The sequence below is a fragment of the Capricornis sumatraensis genome, chromosome 18 (assembly GCF_032405125.1).
Source record: "Capricornis sumatraensis isolate serow.1 chromosome 18, serow.2, whole genome shotgun sequence".
Classification (NCBI taxonomy): Eukaryota; Metazoa; Chordata; class Mammalia; order Artiodactyla; family Bovidae; genus Capricornis; species Capricornis sumatraensis.
This window is the reverse complement of record NC_091086.1, coordinates 68,576,649-68,599,744: the sequence shown is the minus strand read 5'-3', so window position 1 is coordinate 68,599,744 and position 23,096 is coordinate 68,576,649. Positions and strand designations below refer to the sequence as shown.

Sequence of the window (23,096 nt, the reverse complement as noted above, 5' to 3'; positions counted from 1 at the left end):
GGAAGCCCATGAAAGAGGGCAAACACGCCCTCCAATCTCACCACCACCAGCATGATCGCCAATACCCTTACTCCCAACACCCCCACCTCCTCCATCGCCAGCACCACGCCCGTCATCATCCACGCCCCATCCATCCATCATCAATGCCACAGCGATAACAACTAACTTTTATGCAGGGCTTGTTAGCTTAAAGGGAACCTTCTTGTATAAATGTATTATTCAGTGATGATCTCCTGTTCTTCTAGGCCTGATGCAAGACAGATCGTAGAGTGCTGAACTGCGCTTTTAAGTATAGAGAAAATTGTTAAAGCCTCTAAATAAGTTTGAAAAATGACATCTATCTCAACATTGGAGTTTTCAAGGTTCTTGCCATTTTCGGGGAAAATTAAACATCTAGAAATATGTTAGATTTTATTTCTTCTTCTCTGATGTCTGCAGGAAATGATCATGTACCACTGGAACTATTTCAACGAAAACACACCCACACTGAAAAACCTTTTGAATGATTCTACTGGGTGAGAGAGTTAAAGAGAAAAGGTCAACTTAAATAACAACAAAGCAGTTGATTTCACAATTATTCTCATAATTATAGTCTCAATTTTTCATCCCTGCCTGATGGTGATGTGGCTACCTGGGGCAATAATAATCAAAAGAGAAGGCTCAGGTGAATTTTACTCCACTGCTCTGGAGTAATCAGTACAGTCTCAGCTGCTCAGCATTCGGATTCATAAGCTCCTTTGTTTATGCTCATCTACCACAGGGGGCAACACTTATGGGGATAAACGAACCAGGGAATGAGAATCAAAAGGTACGGCCTACACTGGACTTCCCTTGTGGCCCCGTGGGTAAGACTCCATCCTTCCACTGCAGGGGGCAGAGGTTCGATCTCTAGGGGGAAAGGTAAGACCTCACACGCCATGGCCAAAAAAAAGATACGTCCTCTGCAGTGTGTTCAGTTCCTCCGTTCGGGAGATGTTTCAGGCATGAGGGTGAGGTGTTCCCTGGTGGTGTACGCGGAGGCAGGGCACTGAGCTGAGGATGGGGACCACGAGCATCTGTTTATGATGCTTTTCGTTTGGCAGCTGGGTAGAGTTGCTATGGAAAAACACTGCCTCTGGGGTAAATACAGTTCCCATTAGAAAAATTCATCTTAGACGCCCTGGATCCAGAAGACAAGTTAATAAATCATCCAATTTGTCTGTTCTGCTTCCCTGCAGCTCTACACCTAAATAATATCAAGGAATCGCAGCTCAAACTCTTAGGAGTCTTCGGATAAGGGGGTTCACTGTCTGTTTAGGACTGCACCCTGGTACCCCAGTTTTAAGAACGCCCTAATCTGGCCTGTTCTGTTGAAGTCCTTATGTTCTATTTTCAGGAGGGGCCCATCTCCACATCTGCTTGGCAAAGTGTGTGGGATCCTGGGTTAGAAGAGATTCCGATGGTTCTGGCAGCTCTGCTTTCAAGGCATATCCCCACCCCCTACCCCTGCCACACACACACACACACACACACACACACACACACACACACACACCCCACAAGCATGCACATCAATATGGCAAGTCCTGCTCCCAGAGGAGGGGCAAACCCGGGGTGGGAGGTAGGTGTGCGGGGAGGCAATGAACGTGGACATGGAGGCCGAGCCAGTGAAACTGTACAGAAGGAAGGAGGGCTGAGGTCATAGCTGGTCACTAGGCAGGCTGGCCCAGGTGGGCTCTGCAGAGTCCCAGCTGATGAGCCAATGGGTGTGACTAGGGGAGTGAAGGATGGAGGGCATGACAGATCAGAAGGGAAACAGGTCAGCGGATCTCATGAGCCTTCTCGGGAGTTCGCCAGGTTAAGAGGTTGGTTTCATGTCAAGAGGGGAAAATGTCTCAGCTGCAGTTCTGGAGGTTTCCCCGAGTTACTTTTCTGTTGCTTCTCTCCCATCCCTTCCCCTCCCACCTCCCCGCCCCTCCTTGCCCCACCCCACCCCCCTTTCTTCCCCACTCCTAATGGGCAAAGCTTGACCACCATCTTGGGTTATGCCAATTGGGAAGAACTCTATGGTGACCTCCTTCTCTAATTTGAGAGGATATCATGAGCTGGACAACGGAGAAGGAAACGGCAACCCCCTCCAGTATTCCTGCCTGGGAAATCCCATGGACAGAGGGGCCTGGTGGTTATACAGACCATGGGGGGTCGCAAAAGAGTCAGACACGACTTAGTGACTAGACAACAAACAACAGCACGATTTGGGAAAGTGAGAAGGAAAGGCATAGGGAAAGAAAGACCGAGGATTCTCCCAGCTCCTCCAGGAACAAGATGCTCCGCGTTTATACCCCCAGGTCCATCTCACCGCCAGTCCCTGGGAATCTTGGCTGTCGAGCTCTCACGTCCTGCCGAGCTGCTGAGCTGAAATCTGATGTCCCCACCCTCTGCCCTGCCCCGAGTCCCATCACCAGCTCCTCGGAGCAAACTCACACAGTTGGGCTCACCTGTCATGGTGTCTTTCCTGGAAGTGTGTTCTCCTTTAGTTCCGTGGTAAGTGGCGTTGCTGCCGGTGGACTCATAGTCTGTTTTCCTTTCTTTGAGGCTGATCATTTCCCGAGGTGAAGCTGGGGCACTTGCTACATAAAGAAATCGAAAGGGTCACTTTCTGCGTGTCATCCCACAGCACGTACAGCTTCTCACACAAACACGTGAAGTCATAAGGGCACCAGGCTCAGCACAGGTCAGTATGTGTACACGGACCTGTCAATTGATTTTTATTTTTGTTCTTTTGACTCTTCTCTTTCCCCCTCCCCTTATTCTATATCACGCAGTGCTTTCTAGTTAAGGGGCCATGCAACTTGGAGGCAGGGAACTAAATACTATATCCTGGGAGCATCTTCCCAAGAGAGACACCCTTGTGGGGCTGTGACCTGCTCAAGGCGTATGGGACAGTTTTAAGAATGAGATCCATCTTGATTTCTTTTTCTTTCTTTTCTTTCCCTTTCTCTCCTTTCCTTTCTTCTTCCTTCCTTTTAAAAAATTAGATGTGTTTCAGAAGAGTGATGACTGGTATTGAAGAATCTCTGATTAAATCAGATGAGTTTTGCTTAAATTCTGAGTCATGCAGACATGGCTGTAAAGGAAGGCAGAGGTTATTTGTGGGGCCAGTGTAGTCCCACCTCCAAGATCCTCTCCATCAACCTGCAGAGGTGGCTGGGGGCACGGTATGAGGAGGGCGCCCGTCTTCCGATGAGTGTCCTTGCTCCATTTCAAATGCCCTCAACAATCTTGCACACACACTTTGCATCCTTGATATTATCTGCCTGTCAGACCTGGAAACTGAGCCCTGTCAACCCTTTGGGTCTTCATTTCTAAAATGATAGGTTGTAATTAGACCTCCCTGGGTTTAACAAACCGGTCCCAGAACAGAGGAAAAGATTTACTTGGACTAAAGGAAACAAACAAAAAGAAGTTTTGTTTTTTAAAAAGACTAGATGGAGTGGGAGCAACTAAGCAATGTGGAGAAGTGGAGGTTAAGTGAGTGTGCCGGTGCTAAGGCAGCCATTGTGTGTGCATCTTACAAGCTGACCTCAGATTGGTCTCCATGCTCCTCAGTGAGGCCACTCGCATCCCAAGCTTAGTCAATTGCATCTCACTAGAGTGCAGGCATGGAGTCAGCCCCATCTTCCATGCCTGAGGGCAGCGCTTCATAAACTTGTTTAACCTTGAGACTCACCTGAGAACCTGGGGACCCTAAAACCAGATCCCTGAAATTTTGAATCTGAATTTTCAGTATATGGGCCTAGGAATCCATATTTACTAAGTACACTTGGTGATTATTAAAGCTAGGGAATCTCTGGGGAGCTCAGACTTTTAGGATAAATCTCTCTTTCTCTCATTGGTGTCCAAGACCCTCCCCAGTCAGGCCTCAGTTTAGCCTCCTGTTCCGGTTCTGCATCCTTTGCAGGGTCCCCCAGGTCCAGCCCACTGGGCCTGCTTGTTCCCTGAGTCACTTGATCGCTTTCATTGAACTTAGTATCTTCTGTGGACAAAGGCCCGTGCCAGACATCGGGGACAGAAACATGAGTCATGGCCCATTTTCTAAACTTGAGGAGCTCTTCGTCAGGTCAGGAAATAAAGCCAGAATAAATAAGAGGGAGAGGCTCAGTAGATGTCTCAGCCCGGCAACGGGAAGTTAACAAAAGGGGCCTTTACCCATCCTTTCCTGAAAGGCCCACTACCCACCTCTCAGACCTGCCAAATAAAATCGAGGCTCACTGCTCAGCTCTTGAAACCCTTAGAGGTTTCTAATCCTGGCTACCCATCAGAATTAATTACCTGAAATACTCAAAAATACATGGATGCTACACCTGGCTCCTCTCCCCCAGTGAGTTGGACCAGAATCTCTGGGTGTAAATCCAATGGGAAACCAGGGAAGAAACTTGCAACGATTCCACATATCTCAACCGGGCTCTGGGTCCAGTTTCTGCACATCCTCAGCACCCAGGCTACTGTGTCTTGCTCACCCCTTCCACCTCTGCCCTCTCTCCTCTCTTCTCTCTCCATCTTCCTCTCCTGGGAGAGTCCCTTCCTGCCCTTGCTCCTCTGTTCCCAGGTCTACTGCATAAAGATTGGCCTTTTATGAGTCACTGCCAACAATCATGAAGGGACAAGATTTTGGAGCTTCTTGAACAAAGCTTTAAAATGAGAATCTAATATTGCACAGATGGTGGGCTTTATGAAACTATGTCAAGTGTGTAATTATCTCCTGAGACCTCACACACAGTGGTCCAAGTCTCTGGTAATCCAGGATGATGCTCCTGGAGAAATCAAATCACGCCCACGAGTGTTTATTGGGTGCCTTCGATATGCTATGCCAGGGAACTACCAGGCGGGACGCTAGCTGCATCTCTGGGATGCTGGCATCCTGAAAGGCAGTGCTTTTCTTCCTGGGCACCTTCCAGTTTATTATATGATTCCATCTTCCTAACATGGACTGGTTCTTCATAATTAGAGCTCTTAGAAAGACACCATCCTTGAGCTTCCCAGACTCACTGCTCTTTATCTTTTTTTTGTTGTTCAGTTGCTCAGTCACGTCTGACTCTTTGTGACCCCATGGACTGCAGCATGCTAGGCCTCCCTGTCCATCACTATCTCCCTGAGTTTGCTCAAACTCATGTCCATCGAGTCAGTGATGCCATCCCACCATCTCATCCTGTCATCCCCTTCTCCTCCTGCCCTCAATCTTTCCAGCATCAGGGTCTTTTCTGATGAGTTAGCTCTTTGCATCAGGTGGCCAAAGGACTGGAGCTTCAGCTTCAGCATCAGTCCTTCCAGTGAATATTCAGGGTTGATTTCCTGAATTAGGATGGACTGGTTTGATCTCCTTATCTTTTTAAGAATTATGAAAATACGATGTGTAAAAGGCCACCTCCATGCTTCTGAGGCAAGTGGCACTTTCTCGAATTACACGAGGTTTTCTAATTCTTGTTCAGTGTGAAGCTAAATGTTGCAAGCAATAACACAGCACTAGAAATAAAAGCTTTCAAGGGGCTGGGAGAAGGTAATTTATTTCAATCAAATAGTCCCCATTCATTTCTGATTTCCCCCACTGCTCTGATAGTAAACCATGATGTAAAGTTTCATGACGAATGTGCTCAGGGGCAGAGGGGACACCCTGCTGAGGGCACTCTGTACTGTGTCCTTTGAGATGTGGTTCCAGAAAATATAGTTCTTTGGCAGGAGGAGGGCAGTGAAGGACAAGGAAAAACTTTTGTTAAATAAAGGCTTATATACCTGCATGTGTGAGTACAATTATTCCTTGCATGCTAGAATAAACCAACAATAAAATCTATGCCACTTATATACTAAGCAATATGTTTGTATTTTTCCTTCAATGAGTTCTTTAATCTTTGGCATTACATAAAGTGACTGAAAGGGGGTTTAAAAATAAGATGTCTTTATAAGTAGATAAGAAAAGCTAGTTCCCAAGTTAAGCAATAAAAATGAGACAAAGGCAGGGGCAATATAGAAGTAGGGGGTTAGAAGGTATAAATTATTTTGTATAAAATGAGCTAGAAGGATATATTGTATGATGCAGGGAATATAGCTAATATTGTACAATAATATAAATGGAGCATAATGTTTAAAAATTGTGAATCACTATACTGTACACCTATAACTTATATAGTGTTGCATACCAATTATATTTCAATAAAAATTTTTGTAAAAGAACGAAACAAAATTAGAAAAAATTAAATTGAATGTTTTAAAAGTCACAGTTGGTTATAAGGTGAGTATGCAAATAACTTATCTTCTGGTTTACAGGTAATAATAAAAAGCAAATCAGGTCTAGAACAGTAATGAAAGCTGCAACGATAGCTCTCCAATGCGTGTCATTCTCAAGGAGGGCAGAGCACACCCTCTTTCTCCTACTTTGTATCCCAATTACAATCAGTAAAATGCAAATTAAACTATCTGAAGTTGGAAAAATGTCTATGGAAAAGCCTGACTTGCAAACACTTGGTGGTTCTATTTATTCTTATTTCTCCCTGAATGCAGGTCCAGGATGTGTATTTCATGCCTGTGACACCTCTTAGAGATTTGTAAAGCTCTATCAGAAAGATGTCTGTTCTGAGTCTGTGGATATAGAACACAGTGTCACCCCTGCTGTAGAAAGAAAACAGGTGCATTGGACATTTCTAGCAAACGTCCCAGTCGGGATGGCCCTCCGGTCTGCGGGGTCAGCTAAGGGGCTTGGATCCAAGGGAAGCAGATAGCTGGCCCTGGGGCCCTCTTACCTGAGCGGTTGTTGGGGGACACGCGCACGGGGGAGATGGAGGGCGTGCGGGACGAGGAGTAGGGTCTTTGCCGATCCCTCTCGATGGTTGAAGATGAGGCTACGAAGTGATACTGTGACCATCCGTCCTGCAACAGACAACACAGCACGTGCCCATCACGTGGGGAAGGCACGGCGATTCCTCACCTCCTGACACTGGGCGTTCAGAGCGTTCGAATTTGCGAAACATTTCTCCAGTCTGTCAGGGCGGATCTCAGATCTCTGCTTCTCCATCACCCAGGTTAACAGAGAGGACTGTTCACTGAGACCCACCTCCTGCTCCCTCCAGACAGCCTGATGCTGGGAGGGCCAACCCTGAGTGCCTGGCTTTCCTTTCCAGCTGTGGAATAAGTGATCCCTTTGCAACTCTGCTTTGGCCTGAAGATTGTATTTAAATGAAAATACTATGCTCAGAGGCGCTTCCCAGGTGGTGTGAGTGGTAAGAACCCACCTGCCAATGCAGGAGACATAAGAGACACGGGTTTTATCCCTGATTTGGGAAGATCCCCTGGAGGAGGGCATGGTAACCCACTCCAGCATTTTTGCCTGGAGAACCCCATAGACTGGGGAGCTTGGTGGTCCATAGGGTTGCAAAGAGTTGGGCACAACTGAAGCGATTTAGCACACATGCCTATAGGGGATGCTCAGAATGACCCTGAAACCATGTTTCGCCTACCTGGCTCCAGCTCTGTCTGGCCCTCTTTTCAGCTTTAAAGTTTTCCAAAGTCTTTACTTTTCTGTTCTTGGGACCAGTCCGTTAGTGACCAGACTGCCAAGGACCATTGACCCTTCTGGTTTATCTCCCTTACAGTGTTTTGAGCCTCTTTTCTGCCACAAATGCCCGCATTCCCAGCAGCTCAAGGCCTTCAGCATGACTGGGGCTCAGCAGTCACACCTAGGTTGCCGTGTTCTCTGAATTGCCCCAGGAATTAGTAGAACATATTAAAAATGTGCTTAGTCACTCAGTCGTTTCTGACTCTTTGCGACCCCATGGACTGCCAGGCTCCTCTGTCCACAGAATTTTCCAGGCAAGAAAACTGGAGTGGGTTGCCATTTCTTTCTCCTATCAATTAATTCTCCATTCACCTTCAAACATTTGGTTACTATAGGAAAAGCATATATACCATTTTTCATTATGAAAACTAAATAAGTACATCATGGATCATTTTGTATTTAGAAAGCACAAAGAAGAAAATAAAAATAACCAACAGTTCCACTCTCTCCTCTTCCCCTGAGAACTCCTGTTAAGATGTTACAGTATTTCTTTTTTCTTTCATTTTTTATCCTTTTAAATTCACGTTCAGTTTTATTAAAGCAAGATGTTAAACAGTACTGGCATTAACGAGGAAAAAACCTGCCCCACTCTTCACTCCTGCTTCACAGACACAACCATTTTCAACTCTTTTGGATTTTTTTTCCTGACTTTTCTCAGGGATTCAATTCTCTATAAGGAATCATTGCAAACATAGTCAGATGAAAGTTAACCAAGAATAGAATTTATACTCATTTCAGTATTTGTGTCTTTCTTTACGTAATTCTCATTGTTTCTCTATTTGACTGGTAGGATAGAGCCAAAATTAGAAGTATGCTATTTCAAAAGCTGTTTACTCCAGGACAAGATTTTCTCAACAGTCTCATGGGTTGGATACTATTATTATCTCCATTTTACAGAGGAAGAATCTGAGCTTTAGAGAGTTAATGGGCCACCCAAAGTCAAACAGTAAACAAGTGGAAACTCATGGTAATTCTACATTGTGACATACTGAAAACATAAAACCTCTAATTTGAAAAGATACCTGCACCTCGGGTTCACAGCAGCACTGTTTACAAAGCCAAGACATGGAAGCAATCTCAATGTCCATCGACAGGTGAATGGATAAAGAAGATGTGGTAATTATATACAATGATGCAATGGAGTAATGTGATTTTTCAGCAACCTCGATGGACCTAGAGAATCTCATATTAAGTGAAGTCAGACAGAGAAAGACCAGTATCACACGGTATCACCTATGTATGGAAACTAAAAGACTGATACAAATAAACTCATCTGAAAAAGAGGAAGAACTTGCGGTTGGCCAAGTCAACAAGGCAGCAGGGACCTGGCCGATGGCGAGAAGCCAGACACTGAAGACACAGGCTGGGGTTTCCAAGCCAAGAGAGGAGCAGAGACAAAGGTCCTGGGGTGGGAAAGGTCTGGGCTGCTGTGAGGGGAAGAGAAAGTCTCTGTGATGGAAGGGGAGTGAGCAGGAGGCAATCAGGAAATAGGACGCCTTATGGGTGTCAGGGCAGCCTGGGGAGAGTCAAGCAGCAACAGGGAGATAAGATAAGGCGCTTTTCCACTAGAGTCAAGGAGAGATGAACCTGGCCTGACTGGGGGCTAGTGGCGAGCTAGGGGCTGGTCTGGCATCAATGGTGGGAGGATCTGCTGATGCCTGGGCTACTGGGTGTGGAAGTGTGTGTGTGTGTGTGTGTGTGTGTGTGTGTGTGTGTGTGTTAGTCGCTCAGTCGTGTCTGACTCTTTGCAACCCCATGGACTGTGGCCCACCAGGCTTCTCTAACCATGGGATTCTTCAGGCAAGAATACTGGAGTGGGTTGCCATTTTCTTCTCCAGGGGATCTTCCCAACCCAGAGATCGAATCTGGGTCTTCTGCATTGCAGGTGGGTGTGGAAGAGATAAACCTGACCTTGATGCTGCTGGTGTGAACAACGGGGGCTGGAGATGTGAGTCACTGAGACAGGGGCCCGCGGAAAGGGAGTGGCTTTAGGAGGTGAGATCAACAGTGCCATCTGGGATGTGCTGAGTTCGAGATGCCTGCGGGACACGACAGAAAAGAGAATAAAGCAGGAGTGGAAAACTGGAATTCCAGGAGTGAGGTCAGACCTGAGGCAAAATTTTGGAATTCTGTATACAGATATCATATAAAGTTAAGAGAGAAGATGGAAGCCTTGCATGTGAGTGCAAAGAGAGCAAAGCAGAGGGCACAGGGCTGGGATGCTGCAATATTGAGTTGGCACAGAGAGCACGGAAAACAATTCACAGGGCACTGGGAAGGGCCAGGATGAGCTGGGAGCGGAACTAGAAGGCTGTGATGTCAGGCAAGATCAGGAAACGAGGACCAAAAATGGACCACTGCGCTTGGGAAGATGGAAGTCAGCATGACCAAAACAAAAGAACTTTCTTTGGTCTAGCTGGTAAATCTCAACTCAGGCGGGCTCAAAAGATAGTGAGAATTGATGAAAGAGAAATGGTGGGTACAGACAGCCTTTGGCAAAGGCTGACTATTACAGGGAGCAGAGAAATGGGGCTTGAAGAGCTAGAGCAGCTCAGAGATGCTTTGCTATACCCCCTGGAGGAGACTGCAGTGTTTCACGTGCTGATGGGAATGCCTCGACACAGAGGAGTAAAAACCTGGGATGCAGGAGGGAAGGGAAACAGTTCTTAAGAGAAGGGGAGGAGCCTTGTTTTCTGACATTTCCTGAAGGGGTCGGGTGGGGATGAGAAGCGAGGTCATCTGCTGAGAGTCAGGAACAGTTGGAGTTTAGAGGATGGAAGAGGAGACGGGAAGGTAGGGAAGAGGAAGGAAGAGAGGAAGAAGAGACATGCGAGATGGTTCCCAAGGTAAGCAGGGAGCGGGCTGACCACCGCCAGGTGGTCCAGTGGCCGGAAGCTGAGATGGAACTTGAGGCTGGTGGCAGTGAATTCATGGGTATGGGATGACTCCGACACCCAGGGTGGCATGTTTTCTCTCCAGCCACATTTGGCCGCCCCAGAGCAGGTATAAGGAGATGGAATTGGATGGGGGTGGTCAGGAGACTGACCTGGAAGGAGACAGGGACAAAGAGATGCAAAGGGCAGGTCACGGAAGCTCTTGGAATCTAAGCGGGGTGGAGAGGAAAGTGGAGATTGGGTAAGGAGATGGTGAATGCACACTAATCAGTGGAGTGAGGATCTGCAGAGGGTCGGGGCACTTCACAGGTGCTGGGGGTTTCCTTGATGGAAGGCAGAGGAGAACTTTCTGGAAAGAGCAATCCATAAAGAGACATAAGAAACATGAGTTTGATTCCTGGATTCAGAAGATCCCCTGGAGGAGGGCATGGCAACCCACTCCAGTATTCTTGCCTGGAGAATCCCACGGACAGAGGAGCCTGGCAGACTACAGTCCACAGGGTCACAAAGAGTCAGACACAACTGAAGCGACTTAGCGTGCACGTATGCATGGGTATTGGATATAGGGGGTCCTATTGACAGCAGACCATGGGTTCAAGGGCGAAAGGACGGGAGGTGGGAAGGAGGAAGGGGGAATCCCAGGGCAGATGGCTGGCTGTTTAGAGCCTCTGAGTGAGACGAGTCCAGAAGTGACGGCTGACCCAGTAGTCTTGGGCAGTTGGTGGTGACCAAGATAAGGAGGGTCCAGGGGCAAACAGCTAAAACCATCACAGGGAGGGTGGGAGCCGTGGGAAGACACAGCTGTCTGGATAGGAGAAGAAATGTACTGTCTCTGCAGGAATTTGGGGCATTTCTCTTAAATCCTCAGGGGGTGGGGTGGGTGGGGATGAAGGGAAGGGGCCTCTTTCAGAAGCATGTAAAGTATTTCAGAAGGGAATGGACCCATTGCTCACACACGGGAACAACTTACAAATTTGTTTTAAAAAGACATTCCTTTCTTTTGAAGGGAATGCTTTGTTGACAGCAAATGTCCTTAAATAGGTCCTAATAGAGGCAGATTATTTTATGTTTGTCTAACCTGCAATTTCAAAGATGATGTACTGTGTGTGTGTGTGCGGAGTGTTCTAGGTAGCAGCTCAGGAAATTGCTTTAATCAAAACTTTGGCTTCTTTGGTCATGAGTAACTAATGATACTCCGTATACCATGGAAGGTGGGCACAGTGCTTCATAATAAGAATACTGGCTAATATCTGATCTGCTCTAAGGCCTATGGAAACATCAGGGATAAACATGGCCCAATTCTAGCCTGGTTTGACTTGGGCAGTATCACTCTATTACTCGGCATCCCCCTCTTATACAGGTAAGTACAGATGTTTTGCACAACAGTTCAGAATTGATGATGCTTCCCAGGGGGCGCTAGTGATAAAGAACCTTCCTGCCAGTGCAGGAGGTATAAGAGACATGGGTTCGATCCTTAGGTTGGGAAGATCCTCTGGAGCAGGGCATGGCAACCCACTCCAGTATTCTTGCCTGGAGAATCCCACAGACAGAGGAGCCTGGTGGGCTGCAGTCCATGGGTCACAGAGAGTCGGACATGACTGAAGTGACTTAGTTTGCACAGCACAGCTTCCATTGAGACCAGCTAAGTATTTAAATCTCTGGAAGTGTCAGGAAAGGGGCTGTAATAATAAAACTGCTTATGAAGGAGGAAAGGGTAAAAAAGCACCAAAAAAAGCTTTCAAATCTTTCATGAGACCCACTTCTGAGAACGTAGACATGTGACAGAGATGAGCCGTGCAGGTGACTTGTCTGTGGGCAGTGACATTGGTGGACACTTGGCGACGATAGGGAGGGTGTTAGAGGCATCTAGAATGCTCCCCCGCCCCACCGGCCAGACACCTTTGTATAAGGCCAGCGCACATCTGAGCACAGAAACTTTGAATGAAGGTGGGAGGCGGGAACCTGGGGAACAAAACAAAGTGGAAACGCAGGGAAGGCTCTGGGTTATAGCAGTGTCCTGAGCCCCTGGGATGCTAGGAAGGTGACCTGGTTACCGCTCCATCTCCAACTGCCCCTCATCCACTGATGCAGAGTGAAACGTGTGATGACAAAAACAAAGACCTCCAATATCACTACAGTCACCAACGCGCAGAGGGGATCTCAGCTTTAATTCTGAAGGCACATCCTTCCACACACCATGGATAAGTGTAACCTCGGATGCTAGAGACCAGGGCACAGATGAATTAACACTCATCTTAGTGATGCTGAATAACTTCCTAGAGGGTAGATCTCATGGCCCTGCACATCTTTTACTGCATGAAATTTTTAGTCATTCAACCAAAAGATATATATATATATATATTTTTTTTTTTCTTTCTAAAGAATAAGGAACATGAAGACATATCTTCTTTGAGAAAGTTATTCTGAGCTAATATTTTCTTTTATCCAACTAGCCCTGGACATCCTTGCTGTTTAGCCAGCCTGCAATTAGTTTATGATTCATTGACGTCCCACTGTCGTTCAGAAAGACTTGAAAGGGGTTTACAGAAACACACACAACTTGGGCACACAGGTTTTGAATCATTATTTGCCTCTTTGATGACTATGTTTTCTTTTTAATGTTTTAACTCTCTGTAGACCAGAGGCTGTGCCCCAAATTCTATTGGGTACTTCGCCACAGTTCCCCTTCATACCATCCCTTTGGCTTAGATAAGAAAGTTCAGGGAAGGAAACAGAACCAAGAACCACTGTAGTAACTAGGGCTGGGCCGGTAATCCTTAATATTGATGATAACAAACTCTTTTCACGTCTGTCTTTCACCTCCAGCAGGATGACTGCCAAGTCGTGCCCTTCAGCTCAAGACCCAGCCAAGCTGTCAAAAATGTGATATGAGAGCCGCACCTCAAATTGGTTTTTATTTTTAACGCATTAAACTTAAAACTGGAGGTTGTTAAATTGTTCCAAGTATATAGAGATAGAAATCCAAAAGAGAAGACGGGTTCAAAGTCATTGAACTTTAAATTGCCACCAGAAATAATCTGATTTTCTTTATCTTACCCTTTCACTGTCCTTCCACCACTTTCAGCTTCTGTGTGAAAGTTCCTGGTGTGTTTCTTTATGAAATTTGTTTTATTCCCCAAAGCTACTCTCATCCACATCATTACTTTCAATGGTCCAGAAAGTGTGAGAATCAAGGGAACTTTTTTCACAGCCTCACGACCATTAGATTCTCATGGTTTGTCTAAATGGTGGTCACTGTAGTATTTACTACTGATCTTCTCCTTCTGTATTTTGAGGTCTCTGAACTTATAACCATCTCCATCTTACATGCTTTTACCATCCCACAAGCATCTCCACCAAGACTGTTCTACTGGAGAAACTTCCACCATCAGAGTTGGGAGGAAAGATCTAAGTGACTTTCAGACCTGTCTACACGAGCTTAGTGCAATACACACTCACCCCGTAGTCTTTTTTTCTGGAAAGTGTGCAGGGTATTCAATTTAGATCAGCACATGCATATGTTAGGTTTGTGTGGAAAGAATGAACGGAGCTATTTGTCAAGGCTCAGAACTGCTTTTACTGTGGGTCTCTCTGTTGATAGAGGTATAATTAGACAACTGTCCAAGTCAGCCCACCTCTCCCAGAATCCACTGGGCTCACGATGACTGGTCAGCTCTGTCTTGGTTTCTTTTCCAGAAATTAAGGGCAGAATGAGTCAATCAGCTTTAAATATAAACTATATTTTTATATATAAAATATGTATAAAGTTTTAAATATAGTTTTTTAATATATTTAAAAATATATATTTATTTTTATATAAATATTTTATTTATTTAAATATTTAAGTTTTAAATATAGCTCTGCCTAGGCCTCAGCCTCTGAGATCCTGTTTAAATTGTTCTGAGTAGGCTCTGGGCATTGGTATTTTCAAAATGAATAGCGTGGCTGGGAACCACTGGCTTGGAGTTTGTATGCATACCTGGCAGTGATTAATAGGGATATAGAATACATTTTAAAGGGCAAAATCCTAGGAGGCCGTTAGGGCTCTGACTCCATTTGGCAATGTCAGACATGGCATTCCCAAGGCTGACTTCCACAGGAACAAAAATAAGTCCAACTCAGGCCAGAGAGCCCCCCCCACCCCGACATCCTACTCATACCTGATCACCCTACAATCACCCCGTGACTCATTTTCACAGCCTACACCTTGGATCAGGCAGCTCTGAGACCTCACACAACACCTGCTCTTTTTCTACCTGTCAGATCCTACTCATCCCACTCCATCTGGAGCCAGGTAAACAGGAGGTGGGGCAATACACGTTCCATAAATCACGATTACTAAATGAATTATGCCTCTGAGGCTCAGGGGCGATTTTAGCAGTGCTGGTATGCTCTTACTTGCCTTGTTGTTGATGTTGGTCAGTTGCTCAGTCGTGTCCTACTCTTTGTGACCTCATGGACTATAGAGCATGCCAGGCTTTTCTGTCCATGAGATATTCCCAGACAAGAATACTGGAGTGGGTTGCCATTTCCTTCTCCAGGGGATCTTCCCCACCCAGGGACCGAACTCATGTCTTCTGCATTGGCAGGTGGATTCTTCACCATGGAGCCACCAGGGAAGCCCTTCCCTTGCCTGTTATGAACAAAATGGTATGACCTTACATTTCTGTCTGCTGCAAGCCTGTCTGTCTGCCCAGCTGTGAGGCAGGGCTGGGCCATGTTTATTTCCTTGCTATTTCCTGGTCTCTAGCATGGTACCTGCAACACAGAGGTACCTAATAGATTCTGCTAGTTGAAGACAATGAATTAAGATGACCGCATTAGTTATTACAAATGCAACGATAATCGATGTCATAGTCTTTATTGCTAACTCTACAGTTCTTACACTCTTACAGTTCTATAACAAATGAAGGTTATCAGAGCCTTATGGGGTTTTTTTTTAAAATATATTTTAGCTGAGAGCAACCTCATCTGCTGCTATTGGTATATCTGTCCTTTCTGACATACTGCTGGGCTGAAGGCAGTGCTAGTTTAGGTAAAATGGTACCTAGAAAAAAAGAGAAAAAAAATGAAAGAAAAAAGTAGCCTATGGCTTGCCCACTCCACTTTTGATGTTAATGTCTCTCTGTCCTCTATGTTTCAACGTGAGGATATAAAACCGTCTCCTCTTTAACCAATTGTGTAGCTAATTCTAGAGCATCATTATATCTGCCACACCTGGGCCCTGAATTGGTGCTGATTCCACGCACAGCTCTCAGAGCACATACCTCTTTGCACACACTGCCCCTCCCCCAATCTCCACTGCTTATTGCATCCTGCAGCTCAGAAACCACGAGCTCCTGTCCACAGCAAAGACGCTCAGTTTTCCCCAAACACAAACCTGAGCAGAGCTGGGGAAAAGGAGGAGAAGGGAGAGAGCATCCCATTTCTCATTCGATACGCTCCAACTTCCTTTACGTTGGACACAGGAGCCCATGCCTGCTGCGAGGTGTGCCATGTGCCCACTGGAATGAAGGGCTCAACTTGCAGAAATGTTTCTGGGCAGGGAACACTGATGACCAGAGTCACTGATCTGGAGTTGAAGCTGGGCACTGCGCATGCCCACAGGAGGTGTGCAGAGTGTGTGGATGTGATAGAATGAAATGTGTGAAGCAAGAGTGTTCCCACACTTCTTCCTTCCCTGGACCAGATCGCTAGACAGCATCCTATGTCTGCCAGCTGAGCGGGGTGGTGAGCCCCGCCCCCAGCGCTGGAACAGAGAAGGGATGGAGAAGCACAGTGCCAGCTGGACCAGCAGGGAATTAGGGAGAGGACTTGTTCAATCTGTGTAACAAAGAGCTTACAGCAAAAATGGAGAGGAAGGGCAATATCTCAAGGATTGTTTGGAGAATCTGGTGATGAGAGAGTCTAGAGAAAAGGGGTTAAGTACCAAATCTTCATCAATACACTTCAGGAGGTGAGATGAACAGGGCATGGGTGGGGGGCAGGGGGTATACATATATGTATACCTGATTCACTTTGCTGTACAGCAGAAACTAACACAACATTTTCAATCAACTATATGCCAATAAAAAGAAAGGGAATTGGGTCATTTGTAGGGATGTAGGTGAACCTAGACTGTCACAGAGGGCTTCCCTGGTGGCTCAGAGGGTAATGAATTCTCCTGCAATGCAGGGGGCCTGAGTTCAATCCCTGGGTTGGTAGATCCCTTGTAGGAGGGCATGGCAACCTACTCCAGTTTTCTGGCCTGGAGAATCCCCATGGACAGAGATGAGCCTGGCAGGTTAAAGCCCAAGGGGTCGCAAAGAGTCGGACATGACTGAGCGACTAAGCACAAGGTAGTGATGTGGGTGAACGCAGACTGTGTTATACAGAGTGAATTAAGTCAGAAAGGGAGAAAACCAACATTGTATATTAACGTATGTATATGGAATCTAGAAAAATGGTACAGAGGAGCCTATTTGCAGGAAAGGAATAGAGACGCAGAGAAAATGGCCCGTGGACCCCGTGTGGGAAGGAGAGGGCCGGACAAACAGGGAGCAGCATTGACATGTACACTGCCAAGTGTAACGAGCCAGTGGGGGCTGCTGCAGCGCACAGGGGGCTCAGCTCGCGCTCCGCGGTGACCAGGGCATGGGGGAAGGGGTGGCCGGGGGGCTTAAGAGGGAGGGGACAGACGGATCAGTCACTCGGTTCAGTTGCTCAGTCGTTTGCAACTCTTTGTGACCCCACAAACTGCAGCACGCCAGGCTTCCCTGTCCATCACCAACTCCTGGAGCTTGCTCAAACTCATGTCCATCGAGTCGGTGATACCATCCAACCATCCCATCCTCTGTCATCCCCTTCTCCTCCCACCTTCAATCTTTCCCAGCACCAGGGTCTTTTCCAATGAGTCAGTTCCTTGCAACAGGTGGCCAAAGTATTGGAGTTTCAGCTTCCACATCAGTCCTTCCAATGAATATCCAGGACTGATTTCCTTTAGGATGGACTGGTTGTATCTGCTTGCAGTCCAAGGGACTCCCAAGAGTCTTCTCCAACACGACAGTTCAAAAGTATCAATTCTCCGGTGCTCAGCTTTCTTTACAGTCCAACTCTCACATCCATACATGACTACTGGAAAAACCACAGCCTTGACTAGACGGACCTTTGTTGGCAAAGTAATGTCTCTGCTTTTTAATATGCTGTCTAGGTTGGTCATAATTTTTCTTCCAAGGAGCAAGCCTCTTTTAATTTCACGTCTGCAGTCACCATTTGCAGTGATTTTGGATACATGTATATGTATACTTACTATATGTAATATATATGTATACTTACAGATGATTCACAATGTAGTACAGCAGAAACGGACACAACATTGTAAAGTAAGTATCCCCAAATAGAAAACAAAGAGGGCATGGGATTTCACGTTACTTTTTCTGTGATCCCTGACCTCTGGAAGAGGCACCCTTTAGGGATTAGACAATGATGGGGCGAAAAGTGACAAAGTTAGTGAATATCTACAGCTGTGATGGTGAGTTACATGGGGAGTGTTCCATTTGCAGTTCTGTTTTCAAAGTGAGATATGGAAGTTCTGTCTTCTATACTTAGAATTTAGAAGCAACAAATCTTTTCTAGTGATAAATGACATCTCTGACTTGGACAAAAGCTTCGATAAATAATTAACCTTGAAAATGGAGAATAGTTGCTCTTTCCACTGAGGATGTTCGCTGGCACCCAAAACAGATTTGAGGACACTGTCAGCCAGTATATGTTTTTCCTCTCTTTGAAAACAATTTTGGAACTTCTTTAATCTGGTAAGATTTAGTTGGAATCTAAACAAGGATTTCTCAGTAGGCATAGAGAGACTCTTTAGTTCTGAAGTAACAAATACATGCTTTTTGTGTGTGTGTTAGCTGTCCTTGAAGGCTCTTGGTGCATAAAACTTGTCAATGCTAATTTGCTATGAGTGACTTGAGATATAAAGAAAGGGTGGTGTAAATCCTTGGAGCTTTTAAGCAACCCAAGTTCATCCACTCATTCAGCCTAGGACATTTACAGCTTGTACTTCAATCACTTCATCAGGAACCTATTTTTCAAATGAAAGTTAAAATTTGAATTGTTGCCATGCACTGAATAAGGTAACCAGCTGAGACATTGCTCACTTAAGAAAAATTTGATTGCTCAAGATTGTGCCAGGTTTCCAGTCATTTTTTACGTGGAATAAACCTGTTGATGTAATCACATGAAGCAGAGAGAGAAAAGATTCCAAATTAGTGGTAGCTATACAAACATTCTCCTTATTTCAATAAAAGGTATTATAGAGGAAAGAAAAATGGAAACAGACTATTCAGAGTCTATGCAACTGAAGACCAAGCCAGATTTTCCCTGAGGATAAACTCACAGTTCCTCTTCACTATAATAAAACAAGCTTCCATTTATTGTTAAGGTAAACTGTTTGTTCAAAAAGTCATTAAAACCAATTCCATCAACAATTCCAAAAGCTATTAGAATTAAATATTTAGACTAAATCGTCAAGGACTAAAAGGGAGTATTTGCAATTTAATGCAAAAATAAATACCACCTGACACACCGGTTACTTTTATTAGTTTGTTTCAGCTCCGGCACTTCTAATGAAATTTAATTAAATTGATTTGGCTACTTAAAGGTACAGTATATGTAAGGATAAGAGTCTTGTGGCTTAGTAAAAAAAAAAAAAAAAAAAGCGTCTGCCTGCAGTGTGGGAGACCTGGGTTCAGTCCCTGGGTTGGGAAGATCCCCTGGAGAAGGAAATGGCAACCCACTCTGGTACTCTTGCCTGGTAAATTCCATGCACCGAGGAGCCTGGTAGGCTACAGTCCATGGGGTCGCAAAGAGTGGGACACTATTGAATGACTTCACTTTCACTTTCACTATCTTTTAAGGGCTCCCCAGGTGGCGCTAGTGGTAAAGAACCCACCTATCAATGCAGAAGACACAAGAGACTTGTGTTTAATCCCTGGTTCAGGAAGATCCCCTGGAAGAGGGCATGGCAACCCACTCCAGTATGTCTGCTTGGAGAATCCCATGGACAGAAGAGCCTGTTGGGTTCCAGTTCATAAGGTTGCAAAGAATCAGACATGATGAAGTGACTTTACACGCACACATCATCTTTTCAAAGCAAATATTGAGTAAATCCATCTTAGGAATTCAATTTATCACCATTGAACTAATTCTAAAGAACTGATATCACTAAGAAGATTTGACAAGCTAGAAAGAAACTGATATAATTTGGTCAAAGAAAGTATGTTGTGGTTAACTACCAGGAGTTAACTGGTACCAAACGGAAGCATGGTGGGATCTCTCAAAAACGAGGTTTTTATTAAGAACTGGGTATAGCAATCAAGAGGACTGTCGCCATCAGCACATGCATAACATTCTTGGGCATAAACATCTTGGTAGACTTTTCTCTCATTTTTCCACTTTGTAATAGAAACTGTTTTCCACTTGGACTCAGCCTCCCTTGCTGGGAGATTTGGCCACGTGACTAAGCTCTGACAGTATTTACAAAGGCATCCCCCACCCCCACTTTAAAAAAAAAAAAGGATGCCTTTCCCCACCCTTTTCCACTGGAATGTGGACAGGTTGAGGTCAAGGAGGAGAATGCAGGTGAGGGCAACCCTCCAGAGATGGTGATCACAGAGTTTGAAGGAGCCAAAACCTTGGTCCGAGAGGTGTGATACCAGATCTGGACAATTAGACTCTAACGTGACAGGGTGTGATTGGCTAAATAATATGCTCCCTCCACCAAAGATACCCACATCCTACTTACCTAGAACCTGTGACAGGCTACATTATGTAGCAAAGGGACTCTGCAGGTGTGAAGTTAAAGCTCTTGAAAAAGGGAGATTACACTGAATTATCCAAGTGGGCCCAATGCAGCCACAAGGGTCTTCAAGACATTCAGAGAAGGTGATGTGACCACGGAAGCAGAGACAGAAAATCAGAGAAGCCATGCTGCCTGCTTAGATGATGGAGGAAGGGGGCAAAAGGCCAAAGGGTGCGGCGGCCTCTACCAGCTGGAAAAGGCAAGGAAATGGTTCTCTAGATGGCTTCAGGAAGGGGTGCATCCAGGAGCAACAGTTTTTTTTTTTTTTAACTTTAATATTATATTTATTTAATACTATATATCTAAAATATATTTTAACACAATGAACATGAGAAGCATTCACTAGATAGTTAAAAAAAAAAGTAAGCCAAGTCTTTGAGATCTGGTTTGTGTCTTATGCTTAGTGTTGTTGTTGGGTGGTTTAGTTGCTAAGTTGTGTCTGACTCTTTTGTAACTCCATGGACTGCAGCCTCTCGGGCTCCAACGTCCATGGGGCTTCCCAGGCAAGAATACTGCAGTGGACTGCCATGGCCTCCTCCAGGGGATCTTCTTGACCCAGGGATTGAACTCAAGTCTCCTGCATTGGCAGGCAATTCTTTACCACTGAGCCCAGAGAATATCTCAAAGAGGACTAATCATATTTCAGATGTTCAATAGCCAACCCCTCACTAATGGCTACCATGCTGACCCTTGGATCCCAAGGAGATCCAACCAGTCAATCCTGAAGGAAAACAACCCTGAATATTCATTGGAAGGACTGACGCTGAAGCTGAACCTCCAATCCTTTGGCCACCTGATGCGAAGACCTGACTCATTAGAAGAGACCCTGATGATGGGAAAGATTGAGGGGAGTAGGAGAAGGGAGTGACAGAGGATGAGATGGTTGGGTGGCATCACTAATTCAACGGACATGAGTTTGAGCAAGCTCCGGGAGATGGTGAAGGACAGGGAAGCCTGGCGTGCTGTAGTCCATGGGGCTGCAAAGAGTCAGACACGACTTAGCGACTGACTGACGACAACATAACAATGCTGAAAATCTCAGCTCCAGACTTAAAGAGAGGACAGGGAGAAGCAGGTGAGGCAGGCATAGGACACTGTGCTAACTGGGCAGGGATGACAGAGGGACGGAGTCAGATCCCCCTTCTTGGCTCCTCTTCTTTTTGTCCCCAACCCCAGGGGACAGGAGTTTCTGGAGTTCCTCCCGCTCCTGCGGGAGTTCCTCAGAGCTCCACTTTTACTCACTGCAGAGCCAACCCTTTGATTTCAGCCCAGTGAAACCTACTTTGCACTTCTGCCCTCAAGAACTGTTCAGATCATGAATTTGTGTTTAAGCCACTGAGTTTGTTGTAATCTGTTAATGCAGCAATAGGAAAGTAACAGAGGGTGATTAATTTCTAACTGCTGTAAGCCATGTTCATTTGGGGTGTGAGACACACTGATTAGACCTGAGGACAACTTTAGATGATTAAATGCCTGCAACAAGACACTGTGACAGGATGTTAATATACTTTTCTTCCATTGCCTGTGTTTTGGCTAAGGTCCCAAGGCAGGGAACAACAGATGCCCCATTGTTCCACATATATTCTCAAAGTAAAAAATTAGATCATCCATCCATCCTTGTGAATGTGGGGGATAAAATAAGGTTCTGCAGTATTAACACATGCCCCACCTCCAGATTACATGGGTTTAGGCTGAGAATTCACTAGTGGGTGGAGAATGTTGGTGGCGAGGGCTTCCTTGAAGGCAGTTGACGGGCTGGGCATTGCCCAGCCTACCTCCCATCTCCTGAAGCCTGGGAAGTGGGCTCTTTATTTTGCCTGGCCGCGGGCTCTCTGGATTTTGGGGGTTGTAGGAGTTACCATGATCAGGGTGAAGCTCAGACTCAGTGCCAGAGGTGGGCCAGCCACGGAGCTCAAGAAGCTTAGGTTTCAGGATCGCCCACTGCATGAGCCCCCTCCAAGGCCGGTAGGAAATTTTATATTCATAAAGTATTCTCTTCTTAAACAGGAATTCCCACACTAAGCTACGGGGTGGAAAAAGTGTATCTGCTCTGCTCTCAGTGCAGGGTAGTGGAAGCCTTAGGTGCATGGAGAGCCTGGAGCAGTTAGCTGGAAGAGGTCAGGTCCAGGCCAGCGGTCCTCAGCTAGAGGCTGGTATTAAATACCGAGCCCGCCTGCCAGTGCAGGAGACATGAGAGATTCGGACTCGATTCCTGGGTTGGGAAGACCCTCTGGAGGAGGGCACAGCAACACACTCCAGTATGCCTGCCTGGAGAATCCCACAGGCAGAGGAGCCTGGCAGGCTACGGTCCATAGGGTTGCAAAAGTTGGACACGACTGAAGTGACTAAGCATGCACGTATGAGCAAACCACACCACCGTCCCCATGAGAGGAGCCAGCACGTGGGCATCTGCTGTAGGCTGGGTGTGCCAAGGCCAGGGCACAACTGTGTGGCCAGGGTCTCTCTCCTCTCTGCTGATCCCCCTTTCCTGGCAGAGCCTGGGAGGAGGGTGGGGGTGTGGGACGCTGGGACACAAGAAGGAATAGCTTATAAGAGGGGAAGCAGGTGAGCTAGGAAGAGACAAGAAACTGATCACGTCCTTTCTCCCCAAGCAAATGAAAGCGCTCTTAGCCGTAGCTCATCCCATCTACTAGAAGAAGGAAGGGTGAGCTTGAGTGTATTGCCCAAAGTAACAAGAATGGTGGTAGATTTACATTAAACTTAGCGTTTTTTCTAATTCAAAGGGACATGTACCCTAAAGTTCATAGTGTCA

General features: G+C 45.9%; 1 protein-coding gene across 2 annotated transcripts in view; it reads right to left on the bottom strand.

Moving 5' to 3' along the window:
- Nucleotides 1-23,096, bottom strand: part of CTNND2 (catenin delta 2) — a 935,828-nt gene that overhangs the window by 9,898 nt on the left and 902,834 nt on the right. For both annotated transcript variants that reach the window (XM_068990784.1, XM_068990785.1), the window contains 2 exons: nucleotides 6,774-6,900; nucleotides 2,478-2,609 (listed from right to left, as the gene is read on the bottom strand). In XM_068990784.1, the coding sequence (XP_068846885.1) occupies nucleotides 2,478-2,609; nucleotides 6,774-6,900 (259 nt within the window). The remainder of the gene's footprint in view (nucleotides 1-2,477; nucleotides 2,610-6,773; nucleotides 6,901-23,096) is intronic.